At 44.1% G+C, this 24,420-nt stretch overlaps 1 protein-coding gene across 2 annotated transcripts in view; it reads right to left on the reverse strand.

Moving 5' to 3' along the window:
- The window catches only part of LOC308038371 (uncharacterized protein), a 58,117-nt gene that overhangs the window by 25,283 nt on the left and 8,414 nt on the right, over nucleotides 1–24,420 (reverse strand). For both annotated transcript variants that reach the window (XM_080340866.1, XM_080340865.1), the window contains exons 2-3: nucleotides 14,515–14,590; nucleotides 12,784–13,274 (exon numbers count right to left, since the gene is read on the reverse strand). In XM_080340866.1, coding sequence (XP_080196992.1) covers nucleotides 12,784–13,274; nucleotides 14,515–14,590 — 567 coding nt within the window. The remainder of the gene's footprint in view (nucleotides 1–12,783; nucleotides 13,275–14,514; nucleotides 14,591–24,420) is intronic.

Genomic DNA, 24,420 nt, shown 5'->3' on the forward strand with positions numbered 1-24,420 from the left:
CAGCTGGTGCTGCTGGGAGCACTCAAACACAACTTTAAGCAGAAAACACATAAGGTCACATCTTCAGATCAGAACTTGGATTTGTGGACAGTGGAGAAAATTTGAAAAAGCCAAATGCAGACTGACTGCATAAACAGCTCTGGGAAGCCCAAACAAGCCTGTTTCAAACAAACAAGCAAACATTCAAGCCATGAGGCTTGCTCAGGCTCCACAGAGTCTGAACGCAGGGCACAAAGGCCTGCTCCTTCTCCTCCCAAGACACTCGTGCACATGTATATGGTATGTCTGCACAGCCCCACAGCATATTTCAGCATCTTGTCCTTTGACATGACTATCTCTATTTGTGAAATCTCATTTGTTTGCATGAACACATGAAAATAATTTTACATAAACTAGTACTATGTTAGAAATTACAGGACAGAATATGATTCACAAACCAGAGAGCATTTTTTGTCTTCAAATAGACATCCATAAAGTGGGAATAGTAGAACATTAATAACACAGAGAGAAATTATGATGCAACCCAACTGTTCCTACATACCCTACAACCTACTTGTCCCCCTACTCCCCCACCTTGCTGAATGTCACATACACATTAGTGACAAGGGAACATGCTGAAGTGGCTAGCTGGATAATACTAAAAAGGCCTCTTTCTCCAGGGAGCTAAGCCATTTATGCAGCACACAACTAACCACAGTGCTTGGAGAACATTCTCCTATGCCCACATGCATGTCCACACCTGCCTCACAGCACACGGGGCCTGGGCTGGTGTTTGTGGATTAAAGCTCAGAGCCTGTGATGGGGTTTGACCTACCAAATTGGAACAGCTGGCTTAGGCCTGTACCCATGTGAACAGCTTGCAAGGATTTCAGAGGAGCCAGTATCCCCCACCTGGTGTTTTGTCCTTAACCTCTTAAATACATACATGGTTCCCTTCAGTAACGGTGATCAGCACTTGTGGATTCCGATACTCTTGTTGTATCCCCCTCGCTCACATCCTCAAGGCTGCACATGGGTCTGGATGGGACAGAATCTAGTACCCAACACAAGCAGCGCTAGAAGTATATCGGCAAACAGTGCTTTTCCCTGGATGCTGCAATGCACTGAGCTTCATGGGTTCCAGCACAGGATACACATTACTCCTGCTGAATGTTTGAACCTCCCCTGTGCAAGAGCAGTGATGTGCCAGCTCAGAGCCAGAAGCAGGTCACCACCCTTCTGAACAGGTATCAGCAGAGCACAGCGATCCTTACAGCTGTGCTCAAATAACCAGTCTGAGAACTGCTGACCTCATGTATGCCACTCCTTTGTCTGCATCAAGATCCGCTTTGCAAATAGCTGGAAATAAACCTTCAACTCAATAAGATCTCTATCAGAGCCTGTATAACACATGCCAGCACTCATAACACACACAACAATTTTAATATACAAATCATTCCAGTGTTTCCTTTTTTCAGTTCACGATTTTGACCTATCTCATGCTTACAAAACAGTCATGTCCTAGAACCAAGAGGGCTCATTCACCTGCCACACTGGAGAAGGGCAGGAGTTCAGATTATCTAATTAAAAGAAGAAAGAGCAGAGAATAAAGGCCAACCTGAATGTCTCAAGGCCAAGTTCATTAAGATCCTCTGTGCAGAGTAAAGTTGATAACAAAAGCAAAAATTTATACCACATTTATATGAATAGTTTTGAGGGTGTTTGAGGGATTTGGATGCTTGCATCTGGAAAGCAAATGAACCAGTGTCTCAACTCAGTACAGAGTTTTATACAGTGGACCAAGCAACATAGGCAAGCCTCTGTTGGAGCACCAGTTACTGCTGCTCTCTGATTCTAACCCTACCAGGAGCCCATCATGAGATAGCAATCTGATTTTTTTCAGCTTCTTGTGGTTTACTGTTTCACTCATCTCTAGGGTCTTTCCATAGGCTGTTTTAGCATAACTGCCCATAGTAAAAGAGTCTGCAAAATGCAGACAGGAAGAATCAGCACATCAAAAATACCTTTCATGCTTCTTGTAACAGTCAGACTTGAAAAGAACATTAGGTGCATGATGAAAGATGCAAGAATACTAAAAGATGTCATACTAGAAGCCTCTCTGCTCGAAAAACATTTTCCAAGAGCACCACTTCCACTGCTCGTAATTACACTCATTCCTCTAAAAACACTTAGAAACCAGAGCTGGCAGAGCTATTCAGAGGATGACAGGAAATTATATTAAGTTGGAAACAAGTTAAGAGCTTGATTTAGTAGCACACCAAATTCAGAACTATGATGAAAATACACCTATCATGAACACCATGGTATTCCAATCAGAGCTCTGACCAAAGCACCACAGCTTAGGTTTCAAGACTTACATTAAGGTATGCTCAATATATGGTCATATAGCCATATCTAGCCAGGTACACCACACTCTAGTGCAAGGCTTGTCTTTCCTGCACATGCAGCAAACAATAGCAGCAGCAGACTTTCCTGAACAAACCCAGGGCATTCCATTACCTATGGTGGTTCCCCTAGCCACAAACTATATCACCCATAAAGGGACAAATAACATGTTTACAGCAGTGAGAAAACAAGACATCTCACTGGCTTCATTTTAAGGATAGTTCTATCTATGCTAAGAATTGCACAGATCCACTAGTTTGGCAATTTAGAAATTGATTTGTTCCTTGTTTCTTAGTCATATTATGTCCACATACCATCACACCAGAGCCTATAGGAGCCTCTGAAGCAACAGGGAGTTCCTAAAATCTCCACAGGTAGGCAAATAACTTATCTATGCCGTCAAAAATGAGCATGCTTACAATAGGATTACAAGGTAACTTGCAAAGTGATTCAGAGTTTTATTCTTTGTATAACTGCTCAACCCATTTTTTCTATAATCAAACATATGAAGGTGAAATTATAGCTTGCAAAGCTATGCCAGGATTTTAAAACACAAGCACATTTTTAGAACTACAAATATAGTTTGCCCCAGCATAGACATGACCACAGACTTCATTAGCATTAAGGTCCGACCACTCTAGAGGATCCTCAGTTTTGCAAATTCATTCCTATGGAAATTGTTTTGTATGAGCAAAGTCCAACAGGAGATTGAAAAGATTATTTTCTATGAGGAAAACCAGCAAACTTACTAGGCTTTCCCATTAAGTATCTTAATTTGTGCTTTTAATTTACCTGTGGCCCCCAGGACATTTATGCTTTTGAAACCTTAAATTTAGAAAAAAATGTAATTAATATGTTTTTGGCTTGGAGAGGGAGGGTTTGTCTTTGACTCAGTCATCATTTCCTCAAAACCAATTGCAGCTCAACAAGAAGCATGTGTCTGGGAACACAGCTCTGGAGAAGGCCTGGGAGTTTTAGAAGTGAATTTGCTCAGTCTCCATCTACTTGAGAAGTAGATGCTTTTATTGAGTGCCTCCTCCTGTGAGATGAGCTGTGGACCAATGCCCAAAACTCCCATTGACATCAACAGGCTGAAAGAAAGCACAAGCAGAGCCCAGCAGTGCAGTTCTCATGTGAGCCAACAATGGAGAGCCAGCTATTCAGAGCAAAGGCAGAAAATCAGAGCCAAACGCCAGCCCACGCCAAGGACAGCTGTGTTGTTGACAGCCAGGCTGGCTATCCTACCATACCAAAGCTTGTCTCAAAAAACAGTATTTCCTAGAGTGTTTACTCTAGTCACAGGCTTGGCCTTAAAAGTTCAGCCAGCTTCTGCCTATTGAACAGTAACGGCTGCTGTGTTTTCAAGTCTCAGACATGCTAAAGGACAAGCTGCTTGCTTTCAGTCTGCAATGGCAAAACTGGAGCACAAACGCCGGGCATTAATAGTTAATCTGCACCGTCACATGACTGCCCTGTTTCTGCTGCTTCCAAACCACCACCTCCCTCCTTCCTTCTCACTCACAAGCAGTGCCCCATAGCATAACTCCAGGGTGCAAAGCACACCTGTGTCACCTCTCAAATACCAGTGTCAAGTTGTGCTGGATGAGGAAGGTGTCCTACTTCAGAGACAGGGGGCTAAGCAGGGCCAGTGGAAAGCAAAGGGAAAAAACAAGTTCTTGCTTTCTATTCCTTGCTACCATTACTTCTGTGTAGTCTTTTGCACAAGTTTCTTACCATCTGATTTTTATGCAGTAGTAGGCTGTGGGTTCTGAGTTCGAAGAGACTGGTCACTTGTGTAAGTGCTTAAGCTGAGAATTCAATGCTTAGTAGTGGTAGCAGGGTATGAACAAAAGAAAAAGCCTAACCTATCTGTTCTGCTCATTTCAGTTTCTTAGTCTATATAAAAATCAGAAAAGCAAGCAGAAAACCACCACCATCATCGGATGCTTTCTGGACTACAAGAGGAATAGCCAGCTTGGTACTAAATAGCCATTTACCCTTCCCAGTCTCCTCAAGCTCACCTCACTGATCCTCTAAAGAGGTGAACTGTAAGGCTTTGTCTTTTTCAGAGATCACTACCACAAGCAAAAGACATCACTTAAAACGCCTGAAGAGAGATCCACTCATCCGTGGACCAAATACAACATAGGCAGTGACAGCATATGATGAAGCTGCCTGCACACTCCTCTTCTCCCCAGGCAATGATGAGATATTTGTATCACAATGAGCCACATGCTGAGGGAGGAGTGGGAAGGGAGAGGTATCTGGACAACTCAAGAGCCACACTGGGACCCAGCCCAGGCAGCCCTTCTACTCCAGACACACCAAGGCTGGGTGAGGTGAGGACAATCCAGCCCTATTCCAGAGGAGAGTACTGTAGAGAAGGTCCTTACCTTCACTTCCAAACAACATCTACTAACCAGTCTTGCTGGAAAGTATAAGCAGATTGCAGAAAAACTTCTTAATCTGCCAGGCTCTTGAGGCTACTTGGGTTGAATTCAGAAAGTGGGACAGAAAACATGCCAGCATTATCCTTCTGCACTGTACTGTGTCAAAACAAGAAACAAAACATCCCTTAGAAAACCTTCTTCAAAAAGGACCTGCAACCACCAACACACAAGAAACAGAACATCTATATGCTGCAGGGTGGCCACCCTTGAGAATCCAACGCAGCACCCACTCCATCACTGCCATTCATCCCACCTCAAATCACATTTTAACCAGTTGTGTTGTTGCTGCAGTCAGGATCTCCAGGTTTTGTTAGGTGACGTTTTTTGTGGCCTGCTGGCAGCCCACCATAAAGTAGCGCCAGTAGATAGGGCAGACTGAGCTTTTCCTTCCACTAGCTCAGTAGGAACTGTTCTTTGAGAGAAAAATGCTAGAGGTCAAGACCCCAACCTTGTCTATCCACATGCAAAGATTCCAGCAGCCACTTTCAGGTGGGAACACCTTTTTTTTCCAAATTTGCTCCCTTTGGGCCTACTTACCTACGCCTCAGAGACACACACAGAGTTCAAGCCCTGCACAGTATCATCAGTAGCACTCAGGACTTCTCCCTAAGTCACAGCCCAAGGACACATGCCAGTTGTGCCCATATGCCCATTTGATCTCCTCTCTCCGGTCTGCAGCCAAAGAATCAGCTTTAGTCTAATACCTTCTTACCAGGCTTTAGAGCTTAGAGAAAAAAGAAAGACAGCAGGGTTGGGAAGGTAGCCAGCAAGACTGCCAATCTAAATGATAAGCCTTTGGCTTTAACCTTGGGCTCATAATTTGCTGCCACTGCTGCCAGGTGCTATTATTGTCCCTTTGAGAATCTCAGTAGAACAAAATTACTCTCTAGCTGTCTCCACTAATTCTTACCCACCTCTTTCCCTTCCTATCCACAGATCTCTCTTGCCTTCAACACATACTCTCCTAAACTTCAGCTACATCTAATTTCCTTCCCTCATCTTCCTTTCCCTCAACCAAGCTCTCTGGTGCACTCCAAATCACCATGACCATCCTAATCTCCACTTTCATGATTCAATGCAGCACCTCAAGGAACCAGGTTTCAGATGTTTCAGCAGATGCTCTAACTACTGGCTCACATTTAGAGACATCCCAGGTGGTACTTAGGTCCCAATAGCTATATTCACCAACATGCAAGCTCCCAGGAAAAAAAAAAAAAAAAAGGCAGTTATCTGGCCAGATACCCCAGGGAAAAAAAGGGATAGATAGATAAATATTTCCAGATAGAAGCACTCGTATAGTGGCTCACTTGTCCATCTCCCTCTTGAACTGTTATCCCTTAGCATGTGTTACAAAACCAGATCAAAAATGCATTCAGGCAAAACAAGGCAGGAAGGGATAAAGAGCAGAAGTGTTTGGCCCTAAGGATGGAGAAACCAATACACTCTGCGCCAGGGCTGACACAATGGTGAAAGAGATCAAAATAAGAGTGTGCTAGCAGCACACCTGAAAGGTGAACAACGTATTAACAGATGTCATGGAGCAGGACAGAATTGGAGTAGACTTGCATAGAAATTAATTCTGTATTTCAACAATGTACAGAGAACATAGATCCTCATAGAGAAGCTGTTGATGTACAGGTTGGACGAGCAGACAGTGAGGTGAGCAGCAAAGTTCAGAGGGTTATGATCAATGACACAAAGACTAGTTGGAGGCCAGCAATTAGTGATGTACCCCAGCAGTCAATATTGGATCCAGTCCTGTTCAGTGTTTTCATTAGTGATCTAAATGATGGGGCAGAGTGCACCCTCAGCAAGTTTGCTGATAACACAAATCAGGGAAGAGCAGCTGATACACCAGCGAGACCTTGAAGACCTTGACAGGCGGAAGACACTCAGGAAACACTTTTGCCGTGAGAGTGGCTAAGCACTGGCAGACATTGTCCAGGGAGGCTGCAGAATCTCCATCCTTGGAGATATTCAAAAGCTAGACACAGTCCTAGGCAACTGGCTCCAGGTGAGCCTGACTGAGCAGAGGGGTTGGACAAGATGCTCTCCAGAGGACCCTTCCAACCTCAATCATCCTGTAAGAGTGCTCTAACCTGTGTCATGCTGATTGACGCTGAAAGTTTAGGAATAGGGCTGGATTATCCTACCTGCCTTGCCCTTGACATTTACGAGCTGGTACCAAGGCAGCAGGTGAGCTTTACCATCAGTGAAGACATAGTCAACTCAACTGCCTCCTTCAGGAAAGAAGAGGAAATCATTACCCTTTCTAGGAAGCAGCTAGACTATGTTCTACACGGGTTACTGCTCTTTTATGCTCTGATTCATATAGCCCTGAGAGCACACAGGCACTTCCATTACAGTATGTTTTTGCATGGATTAGATAACCATCCAGGAACACTTTGGGGACATAGAGAAAGCAGCACAGATAACTGCTGCCTGGCAGAATAATAATCACCTCCTCAGGGCAGGGTGGGGTTCCTCATGCCTTCCCTTGCTATTCAGTCTCTACCTCCCAGACAGCGCATCTTTCTTCCCACCCTCCCTCTCTTTGACACTGTCAGACTGCTGATGCCTTGAGCAGCAAACCAGATAACCAGCTGGGTGCCACTGAGCCAGAGTCTTTGTATAAAACACATCAAACCAGAAGAGAACATCTCCTCAGCCTCTCCAAAGACACAACGAATGAGACACCTCTACCATGCCACATCACCCATTCCTGTGGTACATGTTTGAAGTCCCAGAGCCTTCTGCTGCAGAACTACATCCTTGCAGGCAAGTAGACCAGACAATCTAACCAATCATTTTCAGCCCCAAACTTTCTCATGCTAGGATTGCCTTGCAGCAGCCAGGCATAGCATTTGTTTTGCTGGCAACTTGAGTGCCAAATGCTGGCAGGGCTGAGACAGACAGGGGCTTCTGTGCTGGAGGAGCAGCTGCTGTAGAGTATTTCTGGGGGTGAAAAATAAAAGCAAAACTACAGAAGGTTACCAGAAGCAGGATTTCTCATTCTGTAATGGTGCAATCAGTTTCTGCAACAGCTTCCTTATTAATTGCTTCAATACTCTACTTCAGTTATGGACAAAGAACTGCTATGGCCCAACTTTTCACACCTGGGAAAAGCAAGTTCTGGCAATGGGCCGCTTAGGAAATGGTGTAAGCCGTTACGCGCAGCACAGGTCCCTGAACTCTGTTCAGTCACTCTGGAGAGCAAGAGCCAGGACAGAGACAGTGATGAAACTACCACCAGCACCAGCAGTGGGTTTTCCAGCACCCCCACAGCACACAGGCAAGCTCAGACAGGCAAACAGATGATAACAATTTTCAGGGACTGTCACAGCTTGGATTCAAATGGGAGGCCAAGAGGTGAAAAGGACTCATGAGCTCACACATTCTCTATCTGGAAGCTATTTGTCAAGTCCTGGAAAGACAGGCAAGGGCAAAGCCCAGCTGTGCTAAGAACACTGAGATCTCACCCTGGAACCAGTAGTAGCCCAAAGCACAGACCTCAGCATACCAGGGGTCACATGCTGGTACTTGGTCATGTATGGCAAGTACTATCCTGCAGCCTCTGTGCAACCAGTATCAGCCCAAAGCAAGCTTTGAGTACCTAGCACCCTACCAGGCCCAGTCCAACCAACATGCCAGCATTCAAATATGCAGCAGGAAGACTGCTGGGTCTGACGTTACACAGCTAAGCTCAGATCAGGGCTCACACTGCACCCAGGCCACTTCCAGTGTCAAGACAAGACAAAATTCCACTCATCCATCACACCAAAAGGGTACAGCGTCTGCAGTGAGAAATCCAAATGTTAGCACAGGATTTGTTTTTGTCTTCTGTGTTGGCCTTTTTCATCCTAGCATCTCAAAGTATTTAAAATAATGCATTAAGCCTCCAAAAGTCAAGGATATTGATATTATCTACTCATACGTACAGGTAAACCATGGCAGAAATGTTTCACAACTTGCTCAGAGCTACCCAGTGACTTTGTAGTGTAACTGGAAATACACCCATGTACCCAGACTCTCTGCCTTGTACTTTAAAACAAGTCTTTCCTTACCAGCAACCTATCCGCACATATATAAGGACAATTTGGGTTGCTCACCAGGCTAACCCAAAGCTGCTCTCCAACAGACATCTCTTGTGATCTCTCCCTGCAAATGCTGCACTCTGACTTTTCAAGCTGTTAAAAGTAGATTTCAAAGGAGCTACAGACAGTCCCACTAAACAGGACAGGAGAATGGACCCTTTACTTCCCTTCTGTTTATATAATGTGCCAGGAACAATTAGTCTCATTCCCTGGGAAAGAGCTCAGTGGCTCCAAGGAGTCTTCGTGACACCATGGACTTCCTTACACCTCAGCTGACCCTTGCAGTCCCCCTGGTGCCTTCACCCTGAGCTGTCAAAAGATGCCCTGCTTTCCTTGACCTCATGCTCTCAGCATTACCAAAAAAGCCGGGTCGGCTGAAGTTAACAGGGTGGCAGCAGCCACAGTCTTTTCAGGACATGCACAACTTTCATTAAATAGCAAGTGGCTGGCAACAGGGCCTGCATGTAATGATGTTGCTGTCCAAGGACCATGATCCAGGGGTGGCTGGGAGAGGGCATTCACTGCAGCAACGCAGGAGTCTGCACAAGCCAGGGTATTTCTGCCCAATTAGGAGAAAGAAAAAAGTCTTCTGAGCTAATTTTCTAGTCCTTTGGTGAAGAAAAGCATGCATTGAATTGCCCTTGCTCAGCCTCAACAGGGAAGAGGCTGGGTGGCCAGCTGACCAGCCAGGGTGGGAAATACACCCACCACTTTCCAGACTCATGGCTGAGGCACAAAAGGGCAGAATCACACTGCCGTGTGAAGCTGGAATGGCATGGCCTGATACCTAATCAGAACAGGACTTTGTAAACCTGCTCCTGTGCAGCCTTTCCTGCTGAGGGAGGCTAAACTGAAAGGCCCAGATTATGGAGATTTCCATTTATCCATAGGCCATAGAGGTAGAAACACAGCAATTCCCTAACCCTTAAAAGTACTCAGACTGCCCCCAACCTGCTTGTGTTTCCCAATTTGCTCCCCTTCCTTACCAAAAGGCACCAAATCACTGGAACACAAAGACATTTGGACACTACATGCCACCAATCCATGGCCTTCCTGCAAAAGTTGCCTTATCTGTTCCACCCTAAGAACAGTTTAAGTATCCCAACACAGAATCGCTCCACACTACAACTCTCTGGACCAATTTTCCACCACCATCGAACAAATAGGATTTGATGCAAAGGCAAAGCACTCAACATCTCTTCACCCACCCTTAATTAACCCATACCACATGATGCACCCAAAAGTGTCTTCTTGTCTCAGAACATACTTGTTTCTGGCACAAATTAATCTTGTCTGATACTCTTTGTCATCTGTCAGCTCCACAGAGCTGCAGGAATGGGAAGTAAGTCTCAGTGATAAGAGGGAAAACCACATCTGCTGCTCAAAACAGTTTCCATCTGATTATGTTTTTTAGCTGTATTCTCACGGGCAAGCACATGATAGTAAGGATAAGAATCACAAAGCAAGACTAGTTTGATGTTCAGAGCCCAGATGAAGCCTTAGAGTAGCCAGTTTAATATCATTCCTCATTTGCATTGTTTACCTGACCAAATACAAACAAACAAAAAAATCCACACAAACAAAAAACACACATCACACACACGATGCCAAGTGCTGCCCAGGCAGTTAATAAGAGGCTTTTTTATTGGAAACTGAGACCAAGAAACACACACCCTGTTCCCATTTTACAGGTGGGGAATGGAGGTACTGAATGAGACTTGCCCAGCTTTATACAAGGATTTTGTGACAGAACTCAAAACAAGACCCAGATTTCAGATGACAATCATAACAAATCAGATTGCTGATTTTAGCTAAACTGGTGGAAATCCATGTGTCAGTAGAAGACCCTATCTAGCACACTACTGTTACTTGTATCATGATTTTGTAGCAGAAACAAGTACATGTAGCAAGCAACGAGTCATCATAAAGCTCCAAGAAGTTACTGGTTAAAATCAATTAAAACTATTAAAATACTACAAATGACCAAACACAATATTCAGGCTGCATGTCGCTTTGCATGTTTCTCTCCACTTCTCCCCCACTCCCAAAAATAAAAGCAGCACACTTTTTAACTAAAACCACTAGCTGAATATCCTTTATTTATAACAAGGATTCCACAACCTAGAAGTGTTAATCACATCTACAGTAATAATGTTATTTAAAACACACCCCCACCTCCACTTCAGATTTCAACTTCTTCTGCAAAACTATTTGCTACAATTAATCTAGAAGTGTAGAAGGACAGATGGACTAGGAAACAAACCGTTCTCCCAGCATTTCCCAGAAAACAAAACAAACAAACAAAAAAAACCCAAAAACCACAACACCCACAAAAACAACAACAACGACAAAAACAAACAAACAAACAAACAAAAAACCAAAAAAAAACCAAAACCAAAACCACAACAGTTTGGAAAGTTTATTTAAATTAGCCCCTAACCTTCACCAACATACTCCCAAACACACTGCTGAAAGGAACTTAGAGCAGGTAGATGCTATGCCTGGGATACAAATCAGAGAAAGCACTTGGGCCAAAAGGAATATTTCTTCGTTTACTGCCATGTACTCTGATAAAAAGAAGGCTGGACACAGGCTTAACAGCTTTCTTCCCCTCTCATTAGGATGTAAGGCTAATTAAAGTCTGTCAATATCAGTAGAAGATTTGGGTGATGTGAAGTGCAAAACTGGGCCTTTTGAATGTTCTGTGAGCAGAAACTTGGCTAGAAGGGTAAAGAGAGGGTGAAGAAAACTGTACTGAAACCATAAATAAGTCCCTGTATTATGTATTCACAGGATGTACACTGCCAGCAGGACTAAGAATAAGCAGCAGTGTAATGGGGAAATGGAAGGGTCTCACTTGTATGAATCTTAGAAAATAAATACATAGTCCTTTCTTTTAGTGGATCCATCTTGTAGGCTTAAAGGGTGTGTTGTTAGTGAGGTTAAAACTAGTACATCCAACCAACTAGAAGCAGCGAAATTCGTCCCTAATTAAAGGAAATTCAGAACTGAAAATAACTATCTTTAACTTACTGCAATTTACTGGGGTCAGCAAATGTCTGCAGATACTCTTTCAAACTGACACTACATCAGGGCAAGAAAAATAAATAAAGAACAAGCTGAAATACTAACTCTACAGCAACACCTTCCAAAAGAGCGCTGGGCAGCCCACCCCACCAGGGCATGCCTCATTACTCAGCCTTGCAGAAATGAGAAAAACTAGCATTTATATACCTCCATTACAGGCCCCTACAAAAGTCCAGCAAAATCAAGAGTAACTCCATCTAAAGCAGACAGTAAATAGTTTATATTTGTAAAGTGTTACGAAGGTAAAAAGCACTGTTTTACACTGCTGTAAAACTCCAAGGATACAGAGAGACCTGAGCCCAAGGAGGTCAACGAGTGTGGAAATACCCATTATCATCAAGTCCAAAACCACTTCCATCACAAAGGTATTTCTTTATACAACCCTAAGCAATTAATTTATTTTGGAGTAAGTGGTATAGATGAGATCATGGCAGCAGGAGTAACTTGAAAAAAGTGAACTCCAGCTATTTTGTTCCCATGTAATGCAATGAACCAGACAGTATGGATGCTGCCTTCCTAATGAAGGTAGCAAGAGAACAGCCCAACTGTAACGAGAGCCACTCAAGTAGCAGCAGCTTTACCCCTCAGAGAGGCATCTAGTTTATCCTAGACAGATGGCAAAAGTATCAGTTATGTCCCTGAAGATGTGATCATAAGAAGCAACTCTATGAATTTACTGAGCCCTGCCTTAATAATCCTTCTCAGTCTTTGCTTATGACACCTTCTCTCAAGTGATGCTGCTTTCCTCATATGAAGTTCTGCCTTACCTGCTGCATTTTTTCCAGGTCAAGACTGGGCCTGCTGACCTTATCCCCATATCCTTGTCGATGTCTCTTACAGGGCATGACTTGCTCAAGGCCTGCCCCAACGCTTGTGAAGATTAAAGGTCTGGAGGCTGGGCTCCGTACCAGGGGCTGGACTCTCTTGGGAGGGGAGGCACTGAACAGCACGGGGCTTGGGCTGGCGTGCAGGCCATCGGCCTGCTCTGCCACAGGCCGGAAGGACATCGCACACAAGTTCTTCACTTCTTCATCACTGGAGGAGGTGTTGTTGCTGTCACTGCAGCAGGCAAGCCTGCTGACCTGGGACCACTTCCGCTTCTCAGCGGCGAACTCTCGGTTGATGCGCTCCAGCTCCTCTTCTGAGCTGTGGCGGTCAAGGCTGGCATGGAAGAGGGCCCGAACCTTGCAGCATTGGTTCTCCTGGTTCTGGAGCTGGTTGGTGGCCAGAGGGGTCAAGGTACAATTCCGTCTTCTCTCTGGTGGGAGGAGGAGATAGAGGAGTGGCACAGCAGATCTGTGTCCCACACCCTAGTAAACTGGGCCTGCTTTCTCCTGACCTATTTTTTGTATCTCCTCCCAAGTAAACTTCTGAGATGTTTTCACATCTTTTCTTCCCCAGAAGAAACATCCCTCAGCTGAATATTTCCAAATCTTTGGTTAGACCAGACTGCTAGACATCTCCTCACAAACTACCACCTTGAAGGCTAGTTGCAGAGCAAGCTGCCCACCTCATCCCCTGAACATGAAGACGACATGATCTTACAAACATGTTGTTAGGCACTTGCCTCTAGCTGAAAACATTAAGTTCTAGTGACCAGTTCTGAGAACAGAGGAGGCAAGCAAGTTACATTATTCTAATCAGCATGTCTGTGGCTCACATAATCAAGATCTAGTTTCTGGAGGTGAAAGTCCTCTTTCTATTACAAGGCTTGTCATACAAGAGAGCCTGCCTTCAGCCACAAGCTGGGCACACTTTACCTGTTATGCTGAGCTCTTTCTATGCTAAGCACATGGAGCACACATTTGAATTTCAACATGACATGTCCTGTGGGTCAGAAATTTAACTTCCGCCTTTGCATAAGAATCCATTTGAATTTGGCTAAACAAAAAACATAAGGCATGCACAAATGATAGAGACTTAGCATAGCTCAACAGATGCATTTACTACAGATTTCACCTGCAGCTCTAAGCTGCTTCATACCAGGTCCAAAAACAACAGCAGAGCACTTGTCGCTTACTCTATCAAATACCCTCAGCTAGAGTCAAGAATAGGACTGCCGAATACCGACAGTACAGGAACAAGGGAGCGAGTTAATCAGACAATGAGTCCAGGGGAATGAGGAAAGTGAAGGTCAAAACTCAAAATGGCAAGAAAGAGAAAACCTGGAAAAACAATGATGCAGGTGCACAAACATGGAATAGAAGACACATTTTTAGTCCCAGCTCTGCTGCTGGCCCAATGTAGACCTTCTCTGTCCCATGTCTGCAGCACTGGGGCCTTAACATGTGGTTAACAATGTCTGTCTCTGATAAGAATAGTGCAACTGCAGAATATGATAGCAGCAGCTTCTCCCTGTGAGGTCCCAAAGACTTCAAGGTGACTGATTTAATGCATCTGGTTGTGGACAGTAAAGGAGGCATTTCCAAGAGCACAAGTGAAAAGCAAAATGGACTTCAGATGTAGCATCACAGGACCCTCCTATTTCATCCCTTTACCTCTGTCGATCTGAGCAAGTTCCTGGTTCTCTCCCTCAGAGTCATCGCTGTCCTCATCACTTGGGGGGTAGGAGATCTAGGGGACAAGGAAAAAGAAAAGGCTTCATCAAGAACACTAAACATTGCTCTGCTGTTGCCCAAGCCACTTCCCCCACCCTCCTCCTCTCATATCCTGCTGGCATCCACCCCACCTAACCGCACACACCCAGCTGTAGCACCTCCTTGTATACACATCCTCATCTCCCAGCCTCAAACTCCCATCATATCCTCTTACTTGCAGCAACAGAAAACACACAACCTACCACTATTTCCACCTTACTGCACCACCAACTCTTTCCCAAGCACAACGAACACACCCTGCGCTTCACTCCCCAGACACACAGCTTACAACCATCATGGCCTACCACATCCACGTCACGTGGACAACTGAATCTCCAAAACCCACTGCTGAAATAAAGACACATCCTGTCAACAGCATTATCATCTTGCAAGGCACCCACAAATGGAAGTGGCATGTTAACTTTAGCCATCCTATGTATGTACCCACACTTCCCCCTTGAAGGCATACACACATAAACCACCAAACAGACTCATTTTGCTTTCCAACAGAACAACTCTGAAGAATGCAACAGAAATAAAAAACATGATTTCACAGAAATGCAAGCAATAACATTTTGTTGTCCCCACCAGCACAGATTCTTACAGTGCCACTGAACACCTTTAAATGCTCCAAGAGTAATGACAACTCATATGTTTTGTCTATCAGGAATTTTCAGGAACATTGCCAATGGACTTCACCAGCCACTTGCTGTATACTCAAATACCACTTACTCAAAACATGTTCTAACATTGAACAAACTTGGTACTTGTCTCTTGAGAAGGCTTAAGAGATCTGAAACCAAGCTTTTGTAGGTCAGATAGATCCCACTGCTGCTGCGTTTCCTATGTAGAGGAAACCCTATCTACCTCATTCCTAAGTGACTTGCTCTGCTGAATAGAGAATACCTGGAGGTTATTAGATCAAACCTTTGAGCTATGCAGCTTAGTATGTGTCTCTGGCAATGGCCAAAACCAAATGAGTCAAAGGACACCATTAAAAGAGACAGTTCTGAAATAACATATCACTGCAATGTCAGCTCTATTATTGCTTACACTTTTTTATTCAGAACAAACATTCCCATCATTCTTAGCTGAGTCTCACAAGCTACTTGGGCACAACAGAATCCAGTGGCAATAGGTTTCAAAAGGTTACATTCTGTTTTTCCATCTTAAAAGTGTCTGATACCCTGTGCTTGACTTTTATAGATGAGGGAACATGCAACCATTATAGACTGGACCATTTCACCTCCACCACTGTTCCTAGGGAAACGTCCCTGAAGTGCTTCAGCCTCCCAGAGACCCAAAAGAACAACTGCACTTAACTAGGTTCCTATGCAGAGAAACAGAAATAGTGGAGAAATTCTGACTGATACTGAATTTGACAGCTCTTTAGTCAACACACCTGTTTTGTGACCATCCTCCAGGATTGCCTTTGGGGGTTTTGTTCCCCCAAAAGCTTGTTGTCACCTTTTTTCTCCTCCTTTTTTAGAAGCTACCTTTTGCCCTTCTATATTCATGTTGCCCTTTAAGAAATGAGAAAATACTTTCCTTCCTTGCTAGTCTTTAAACTGCCCAACTGCCAAATGATGAATGGGGAAAGTGGCATGGACTTATCGCCATTGCTGATGTGCCTAAAGTAAATGTAGGAGGTTGTTTTTCCCATGCAATTACAGTTCTCTTGTACATATTCACACACATGCGTAATTTAATAAAGGCAGCTGGCACTGAGGAACACTGCCAAATTAATAAACTTCTATTTGTCCCCAGAACAGGTATAATACCTTGTTTGTGCCATGGTAGTTCACATAGAGGGGACAGCTGACACTGAGATGCCATTGTGCTAGCTGCTGTACAGACAGACAGTGGTCCTGTCTTCATTACAAAAGCTAAGGCTCCAATTCTAACTCCAGAGGTACGGATCTTAGTCTGTGGCTCATTACTACATTAAAAAACAAAACAAAACCACAACCTTCCATTTAGAAATAGCTGGGTTTTCAGTGAGTTTTAACAGCTCTGCGTGGGAAAGCCATCACCTCCAGTTTTTGTGCTGTAAATGTCAATACATGGCATGGTGCTGCTTCCAAAAAAGAGGCAATGACATCTAGCACATGCAGGTCAAAGAGCTACTGCACAATGTCACTGGCTTGAGATGCTTAAGATAGGAGTTGGATTTGAGTCAATGATTGACATTTTGAAGGCCTTTGTGTGTACTGGTCCTAGGCTTCCAGAATATTCACTCCTCCCTGTACAAGTGCAATTTCGCTAGCCTCTAAGTCTCATATGGATAAGTCTCCTCTGCTAAGTCTTCCCAGTCCCACAGGCAGCCCAAGACTAATCTCCTGTAAGTTGCCTTGAACACTTCTCTATAGGCTTTGTTCAGAGCACTTGTGAGAAAAGAGAAACCTCTTTCAAACAAGAAGATATTGAGTCTGCGGATTTGGCCCCACAGGATATCCCAAAGAAATTAAAGTACTAGGACAATACAAAAGGCTTCATGGAAAAAAGGGGCTCCCACAGTCTTGCTAATCATCCTCCCGATGCTAGCCATGGAAAAGTAAGCACTCGTTCTTCTAAAATCAACTACACTTTTTATGAGCAACATATCAAGTGCTTTTCAGAATCAAGGCAATTAGAGACACCTGTTAAGCCACTCTTCCTGACACCTGTTTTTTCTTTTGGAAAAACACATCAGCAGTACATTTCTCCCAATATTCAGACTTGGTTTCTCCCACTACACCCACTGGTTTATTATACTCTTGCTCTAGACAATGTCCTCAGAAATTAGAATATTTTTGTAATACACATCACAGGCTAACCCTAAAAAAGCCTTAAAATCCAGAAAATGTGCATTTTATGCATGAAGTACACAGCTGATAAAACTCAGAAGTCACATTATCTCTAATGTCCGATCACCTGCACTGTCTTTCAGAAGTCCTCTCATCTCTGCTTGGTTTTCACATCTTTCAATGAGAGATAGTCATTTTCCCCAGATTTGTCATTCAGAAAGGTCTTCTATTTTAGTATTGTTACATTCTTTTCTTATTAGTAAATCCTTCCACAGACTATATCCTGGTTGTGGGAACTGAAATTCCTATGTATGAGACCCTAGCTCCCATGTTCCCTAACAGAGAACCATCGTTCATAGTCTAACCATTAATCTTGCAGAGTTTAAATTTTATACATGAAACTCCTTGCTGTAGTATATCATTCAGGCAAAGATTAATGGTAGATTGAAAAAAGGACTGTGTATATGGATAACAAGAATTTCAAGACACAATATAGACACAGAGAATCAAAGACTAATGCTCTGACTAGTAGGAGGTAAATGCTCCCTCCCTTGACTCTTCTCAGGCTTTAACAGTAACACTGTCCTCTCTTCAAAAGCATTCCACTAAACACAGCAGTATTGTGTTCAAGCCTCCAGCCTCCCTTGCACAGTCTCTGCCTTATCCTAGCTACAGATTTACTTTTGTCCGAGGCAGTACAGCCTTGTTTGCCTCACAAACTCAGAATTGTGTGACTGCGATAACAGAAAACTTCATCTTCATATCAAAGATCCCACTAGATCATGGCTTCATCCACAGCACATAAATCACAGAACTGTTTAGACTGGAAAAGACCCTCTTGGCATCATCTAGCCCAAGTCCCTACTCAAGCTGAGTCAACTAGAACAGGTTGTCCAGAACTGTTCCCAGTACACTCTGTACCTTAACCTGCAAAATTAAAGAGACAATGCATATAGATGTGTAAATGTTCACAAGCCATGGCACAAAACAAGCCAGAAAACAAAGGATGAGTACCCATCCACCCTCCAGTCTTTCTTCAGGAAATGCATCAGATTTGAAGTTCAAAGACAGCAGCCTCCTGTTGATGAGGATCTCAGTCTTACACTTGGGTTCTTCATCTATGGCACCAGATATGCCTTCTGTCAGGCTAAGGACTCCTACCACGCCAGATGGAAACACGGACAAACTTTTCCATGCATTTGATTTTTGCATCAACCTCCACTATGGAAAGATGACTTTGTGAAGAATAACCAGATGGTATTTAAGGAAAATTGAGTGTAAAGCTTATAACTTTGAAGGAGATTTAACATAAAAGAAACTAGCAGATAAAAGAAAAAAAAAAGCGAGAAAAATCTTTGCCTCTCTTATCACACTGCTGCTTGTCAACTGAGAAATGATAACTAGCAGCAGCCAGAGCTACCCAGTTCCTCAAGGGTCCAGTCACCCTTAGAGTCTGAAGCCTTGAAATACACCAGAGGATAAGAAAACCTCACCCGCTGTTAAAGCCAAGTTCCTCTTGTTTTGCTTACAGAAGAGAAATTAACCTGCTATCATATGATGAAAAGTAATTACATTAAGAATCATCTGGGAGTTTACAAAAGAGAAGGGAATCTCACTTCTAAGGCAGAACAAGTCTCTCCCAACAGGCTTCACTTAATGACTGTATTGTAAACACCAATAGGGTGGTTTAGTGCAACAGAGGGTATGTGTGTGAAGAGCAGACAAGACAAAGATAAAGCTGACCACAGGCATTCCCAGATTGAATCAAGAATGCACACAGGCTGGACAGCATCATTTCCAGTGCCCCTCTGGGAAGGAGGAAGTTCACCTCCAGGGAGGTGACTTCCCCAGCAGAGGCCAGTGCTGCTTGTCCTGCCACATTTAAGGCTGTTTGTGACACAGGCTTGCTCACTCAAGCCCTGGCACTCCAGTAGAGTGCCTTCCACGTGCCCTGGGAAAGAGACTTTGCTGAGGTGGTCTCACTCGCTGGTTCCTGGCACAAAAGCAGAAAAGGATGAGCAGCGCACCATGATTAGTGGTATCTCTGCCACGGGGAACCCAATTTCATTTCTTCAGACTGAGGAAGTGAAACCACAGCTCACTTTTCCCTGCCACACTGCCTACCAAGCAGCTGCTAGAGACAGGGCATCCTACAGCACAGGGCTCTGCTGCTGGCTCTTTTCCTTCCCAACTGCCTGGCTTCAGTAAAAACATTTGACTAAGTTTCCACACTGTTTTTTCACCAGGTCAACAATCCCTGTAGTTGCCATGGGACACTGCCTGATTTTGAATGAGTGAGGTGCCATCTTCCCAATTATAAAAAACTCTGAATTAGAGAGAGTGGGAAAACAAGGGAGATTATGAGACACTGAAAGGCAGGTTTGAGCCATGGAAAAACATGAGGAAGAAGGAAAGAGTGAGTCAAACCGACCTTCAAATGAACATCTAACTCCTCTGCCAAGTTCTCCTTTAAATTTTATTTTAGAGGTATTCAGCATTACAAGGACAATTCATGCTAGTAAAAGAGGCTCTCCTCAAGAAAAGCAACAGAGTTAGAGATTAAATTCAGTTCACTCTTCAAACATCCACATGTGAGATATGACTACCTAAACTAGTTCTGGGTCCTTCAAGAGTTAAGCTTCCAGCCAGAACAGTCCTAGTTTGGAAAAGCTTTATAAAGTCTTTTTTTCCATTGTTATTATTATTTTCCTTTTTAACTTTCATAATAGCTCCGCCTTCAAACTCCTTTTCCAATTTCCTTGCAAATGACTACAATTCAAACCCAGGGTTCATAACCCTTGAACATTGTCCTGCTTGACAGAGCAGCTGTCTGGCCAAGTCACTGGAAGTGGTGGTGGGTCAGTGGAACACAGCACACCTCAAGGGCCCTTGTTTTACAGGCCTCTCCCATGCCAAAGACAGCCAAATTCCTATTTTTTGTAGGAATGCTGTGCCTGTAGTCTTCTGCATAGGTCTAGAATCTAGTTAACCACTGGTTGTTCCACAGATTTGAGGGAGGCAGAGAGTCACTCTAGGTAGCAGAGTCCACAATGTCATTTCCATTGACTACTTACTTTACACAGACACAGGTAAACATGGTGACTGGCAACTCTCAGAGTGCAGGTGGTGGGACTCATCATCCAGAGAACATAGGAACTGAGCTTCTGTTCTGCGGAACAACGGCTGAACTTGACTTCTGCAAGCGTGAGCTTAACTTGGGTTACCTAGATATTGAAAGGGGAAAGCACTAGGCTTGCACAGAACAGTGAGGATGGGAGAGGGAGGTGGGTGCAGGGAGTTGCATGTGTGGTCCTCTTATTGTTTTAAATCTTCTCTCTCATCCTCCTGTAATTCTACGAATAAATTAATATATGTCATTTAAACATACTTTTGGCACAGCAAGATTATGTTTATCTGCTCTCTGCAGCTCCTGGACAGAAGCTACAACTGTGGCCAAACGTGACTAGAGTTACAGAGATGACAGGGCACTGCCCTAGGCTTGGGGATCCTCATTTGCAAGTGGAGTGACTCTGTGCAGAGACAAGTGCAGCAGAACTGGCTTTAGCACTGGGAAGGGGCACAGAGAATGCTCAAAATATGGTTCATGCCAAACACACAGAGCACAGCTGGACTCTCTACACTCTCTTATCTGCCCCACATCACTTCTCTTGCAGCAGTCAGAGTCCACATCTAACCTCCTTTTCTAAATCTCCCCCTGCTTTTCCTAGGGCTAAACTGAGATGATTTTGCAAGGGAAGACTAAAGATAAAAACACTAGAGGCTTTTGCAAATTTAAAAATCATTTTAAAAAATACAGCAGGTCCCAATGCATCACCATTTCTCCAGAGAGGTACAGTATACAGCACCAATGAGCCTATGGTGCATAAACACATGGACTCCATAGTCACCAGAAACAGCACACATCTGATGTTCTCCAGCCACAGGGAATTGAAGGCAGCTATGTCTACAGTTGAGCTCCACTGTTTCACAACAGCTAGGGATCAGGTCTTAAACATAGGGACCAGGTGAGCCACAGCAAAAGCCTTTTCCATTGACTCCTACATACCATGGGTCTGTTCTCAAAAGCTCTGGGTGAATTTTGTTAAAAGAACAAAATCATGATCATCCTTTTAAATTTCACTCAAGATAAACCTCCAAAAGGCCATACTTGTAAAGACACTAGAACAGACTCAGTTCTACTCAGCAGAGACCAGTGATATAGACACCCACTTATATGCACATGCTCCTTCCACCAGCCAAACTTGTGTGGCAACAGAGGAAAAGGAATGCTAGCAACTAAAATAAGAGACTTTAAAAAGCCTTCTAGGCAAAAGACACCCAGACTTTGGTCCTTAACACTGAGCACATTCCAAATCTTAGAGGACTCCGTTCAGTTTATTTATCCTCAAAGCCACTATGAGAACCAGAGTCTCTTGGTGTAAACATTGCCCTGAACATGACTGCAGCTATGATTTAACAGTTCACAGTGTTGGAAATTACGATGGAATGAAGTCACTACAGCCCTTACACAGCAGGTGGATGGGGCCTGGTAACAAAGGTATTACTGCTGAAGTAAAGCCTCTAATCCTCCAGTTTTCTCCTTGCCTTCCCAGACCACTACGTTTTACCAAATAAGACTGCTGCTGCAGTATGGGAGCCAGGGGAATACTGCAGCTCCATGCTGTGATATGTACCATCCTTTCTGGTAGCAAGAATTTTTACAAAATTCTCAAGCTGTCCCTAGGAAGTTAGCCTAAGAGGCTAGTTTAGGTTTATAGCTCTTAGTGTGGTGAGATACACCATACACTCCAACTCCACTTCTACCTGGAAGTGAAGTTTCCAGATGTGTCACATCCCAGTAAGTCTTCAGCAAGTGTTCTTGTCTCCTCCCATCACTCAGCTTCTGCTCATTACAAATACTCAGCACAGCCTGGCCTCAGCTGGCAGTCATGTGACAGAGCCACACAATAAGTTTCTCTCCAGCTCTGTTACCCTGCTCATGGCTTTGCTGATGTGATAAAGATTTATGGCTAATTCATGTCCAAGTTTCAAGGATTCTGTTGGAAAACTAGCATCTACTTGTTACATGGAGATGGCATTTTACCCACATAGTTCATAAGGGAATTAGCAAAGAAAACAGTGGTAAAGCATCAGGAAACACCCATCAGAAAGAAGCAGCACCCTACAAAACGGTTGTGCTCTAAAGAGATCTCTTTGCAAAAGAGGTCAACTCCTCTGACAGCTCACAGCATGGAGCCCTGGCATTCCCCTGGCTCACATCCACAGAAGCAGTGTTGACACCACAAAGCACAGCAGTCCAGAAAGACAAGGAGGAGCCTGGAGGATTAAAGACATTCATTACTAAGCCTCATCCCCCCTGCATTAATATTATAGTGACTTAGCTCCATCTGTATTTTACAGTCCACTTTGCTGCTGATCCTCAGCTCCAAACACAGTCATATTAAAAGCAGCACTATTTATCACAGGCTGACAACCCTCTCAGACATAAGCGGAAGAGAGTACAAGGGACACCTAGAACCGGAAAAGCACCTGCAGCATAGCTAATCTATAATACATTTGCTGAGGGGGGAGGGTGGGAGATGGCTGCTCACACCAGTGCTCACCATTCCTGCTTAGGCCACAGGGATCTAAATACATTCCTTCCAAGCTACACCCCAGACCAACTGGCTGAGCTCAGTTATTACATTGCTGTGAGGAGGTCTCTCTGCACAGACCAGCTTCTCTAACAGCTTAGAGCAACTCCCCAGCTCCACTAGTCTCCTCTACCAGGGAAACACAGCTGACAGCAGCTGCCATAAACAATGCATCTGGTAACAGTTTTTCCATTCCCTCCTCAAAAGACCCAGAGAGAGCAACTGCCATTGCCCCAAGATACTCATTAGCTGAGGAGAAGCTGCCTGTGTTGGGAGACCTCACTCGACACTCACCTCTGCTTAGCCATAAAGAACTACATAAGCCAGAATTTGCAAACAAAAGGAACAATGCCTTACAGTCAGGCTGGAAAATGCATTTGGAGCACATGAGACATTTCAGGCTTCTCCTCCTCTAAAGTTACCGTGTTAACCCTTCTGAGTATAAGCAGACACAAGCTGTTTCATCTCTACAGATTTACACCAAACTCCTTGTGTTTCACAGTGGAGCAAGCCAGTAACACAGGATAATCCTTCAAGACCAGATCTTTGATCCCTCTGATGGGGTGTTTTTAAAGTAAGAGTTAAGACAATGTAAAAACTTGCAATGGCTCTCATTGCACCAGATCCTTTCCTGGTAGGCATTGTGTGATTTCTAGTGGTTCCTAGTTGGGACAATCTGGCCAAAGGGGTGGTCTCTTCACCCCACACATGGAGGGATGGGCTAGAGATGAGTGGCACAAAGCCACAATTTGAATATTTACTCTCTTCTCCAATATATGAGCCAGAAAGCATGGAATTAATTTATTAAGAGGCAGGTTCTAAACAAACAGCAGGTGATCCTTCAGCAACATGTGGTTAAGGTTTGAAAGTTTTTGCCACAGGATGTTCTGGATGCAAAGACCCTACATAGATTTGATGTAGTAGACAGGTTTAGGTCAAAGTCGTCCACTGGGCTACTAATACACAGACAGCAGTTCTGTCTCAAGAAGTCCCCAAAACCAAAGTATGTGCTGTTCTTGCAGTCTCCGCTAGTTGCCCACCTGTGGCACCTGCAGAAGAGAGGATACTGGGAAAACAGACTGTAGGTCTGACATAGGATGCGTGCTCTTGAACCTCATTCACAGGCAGGCCACGCAGCACATGCTTTTACTTGCAATGTCACAACACAAGGAGATGCGCAGAACAAAACCCAACAGTGTTCCTACAGATCCAGCTCACCTCACTCACCACAGAGAGGTACTGAGACAATGTCCATGCACCACCTGCTAAATCCACACCCCTGCATACAGTGTCAGGAGCAAGACAGGGGAAAAGTTGCATTGCACTGCAGCCCCCTGCAAAATACCACTGAGTGGTTTCCCAAGAAT

Source organism: Nesoenas mayeri (assembly GCF_963082525.1).
Source record: "Nesoenas mayeri genome assembly, chromosome: 3".
Classification (NCBI taxonomy): Eukaryota; Metazoa; Chordata; class Aves; order Columbiformes; family Columbidae; genus Nesoenas; species Nesoenas mayeri.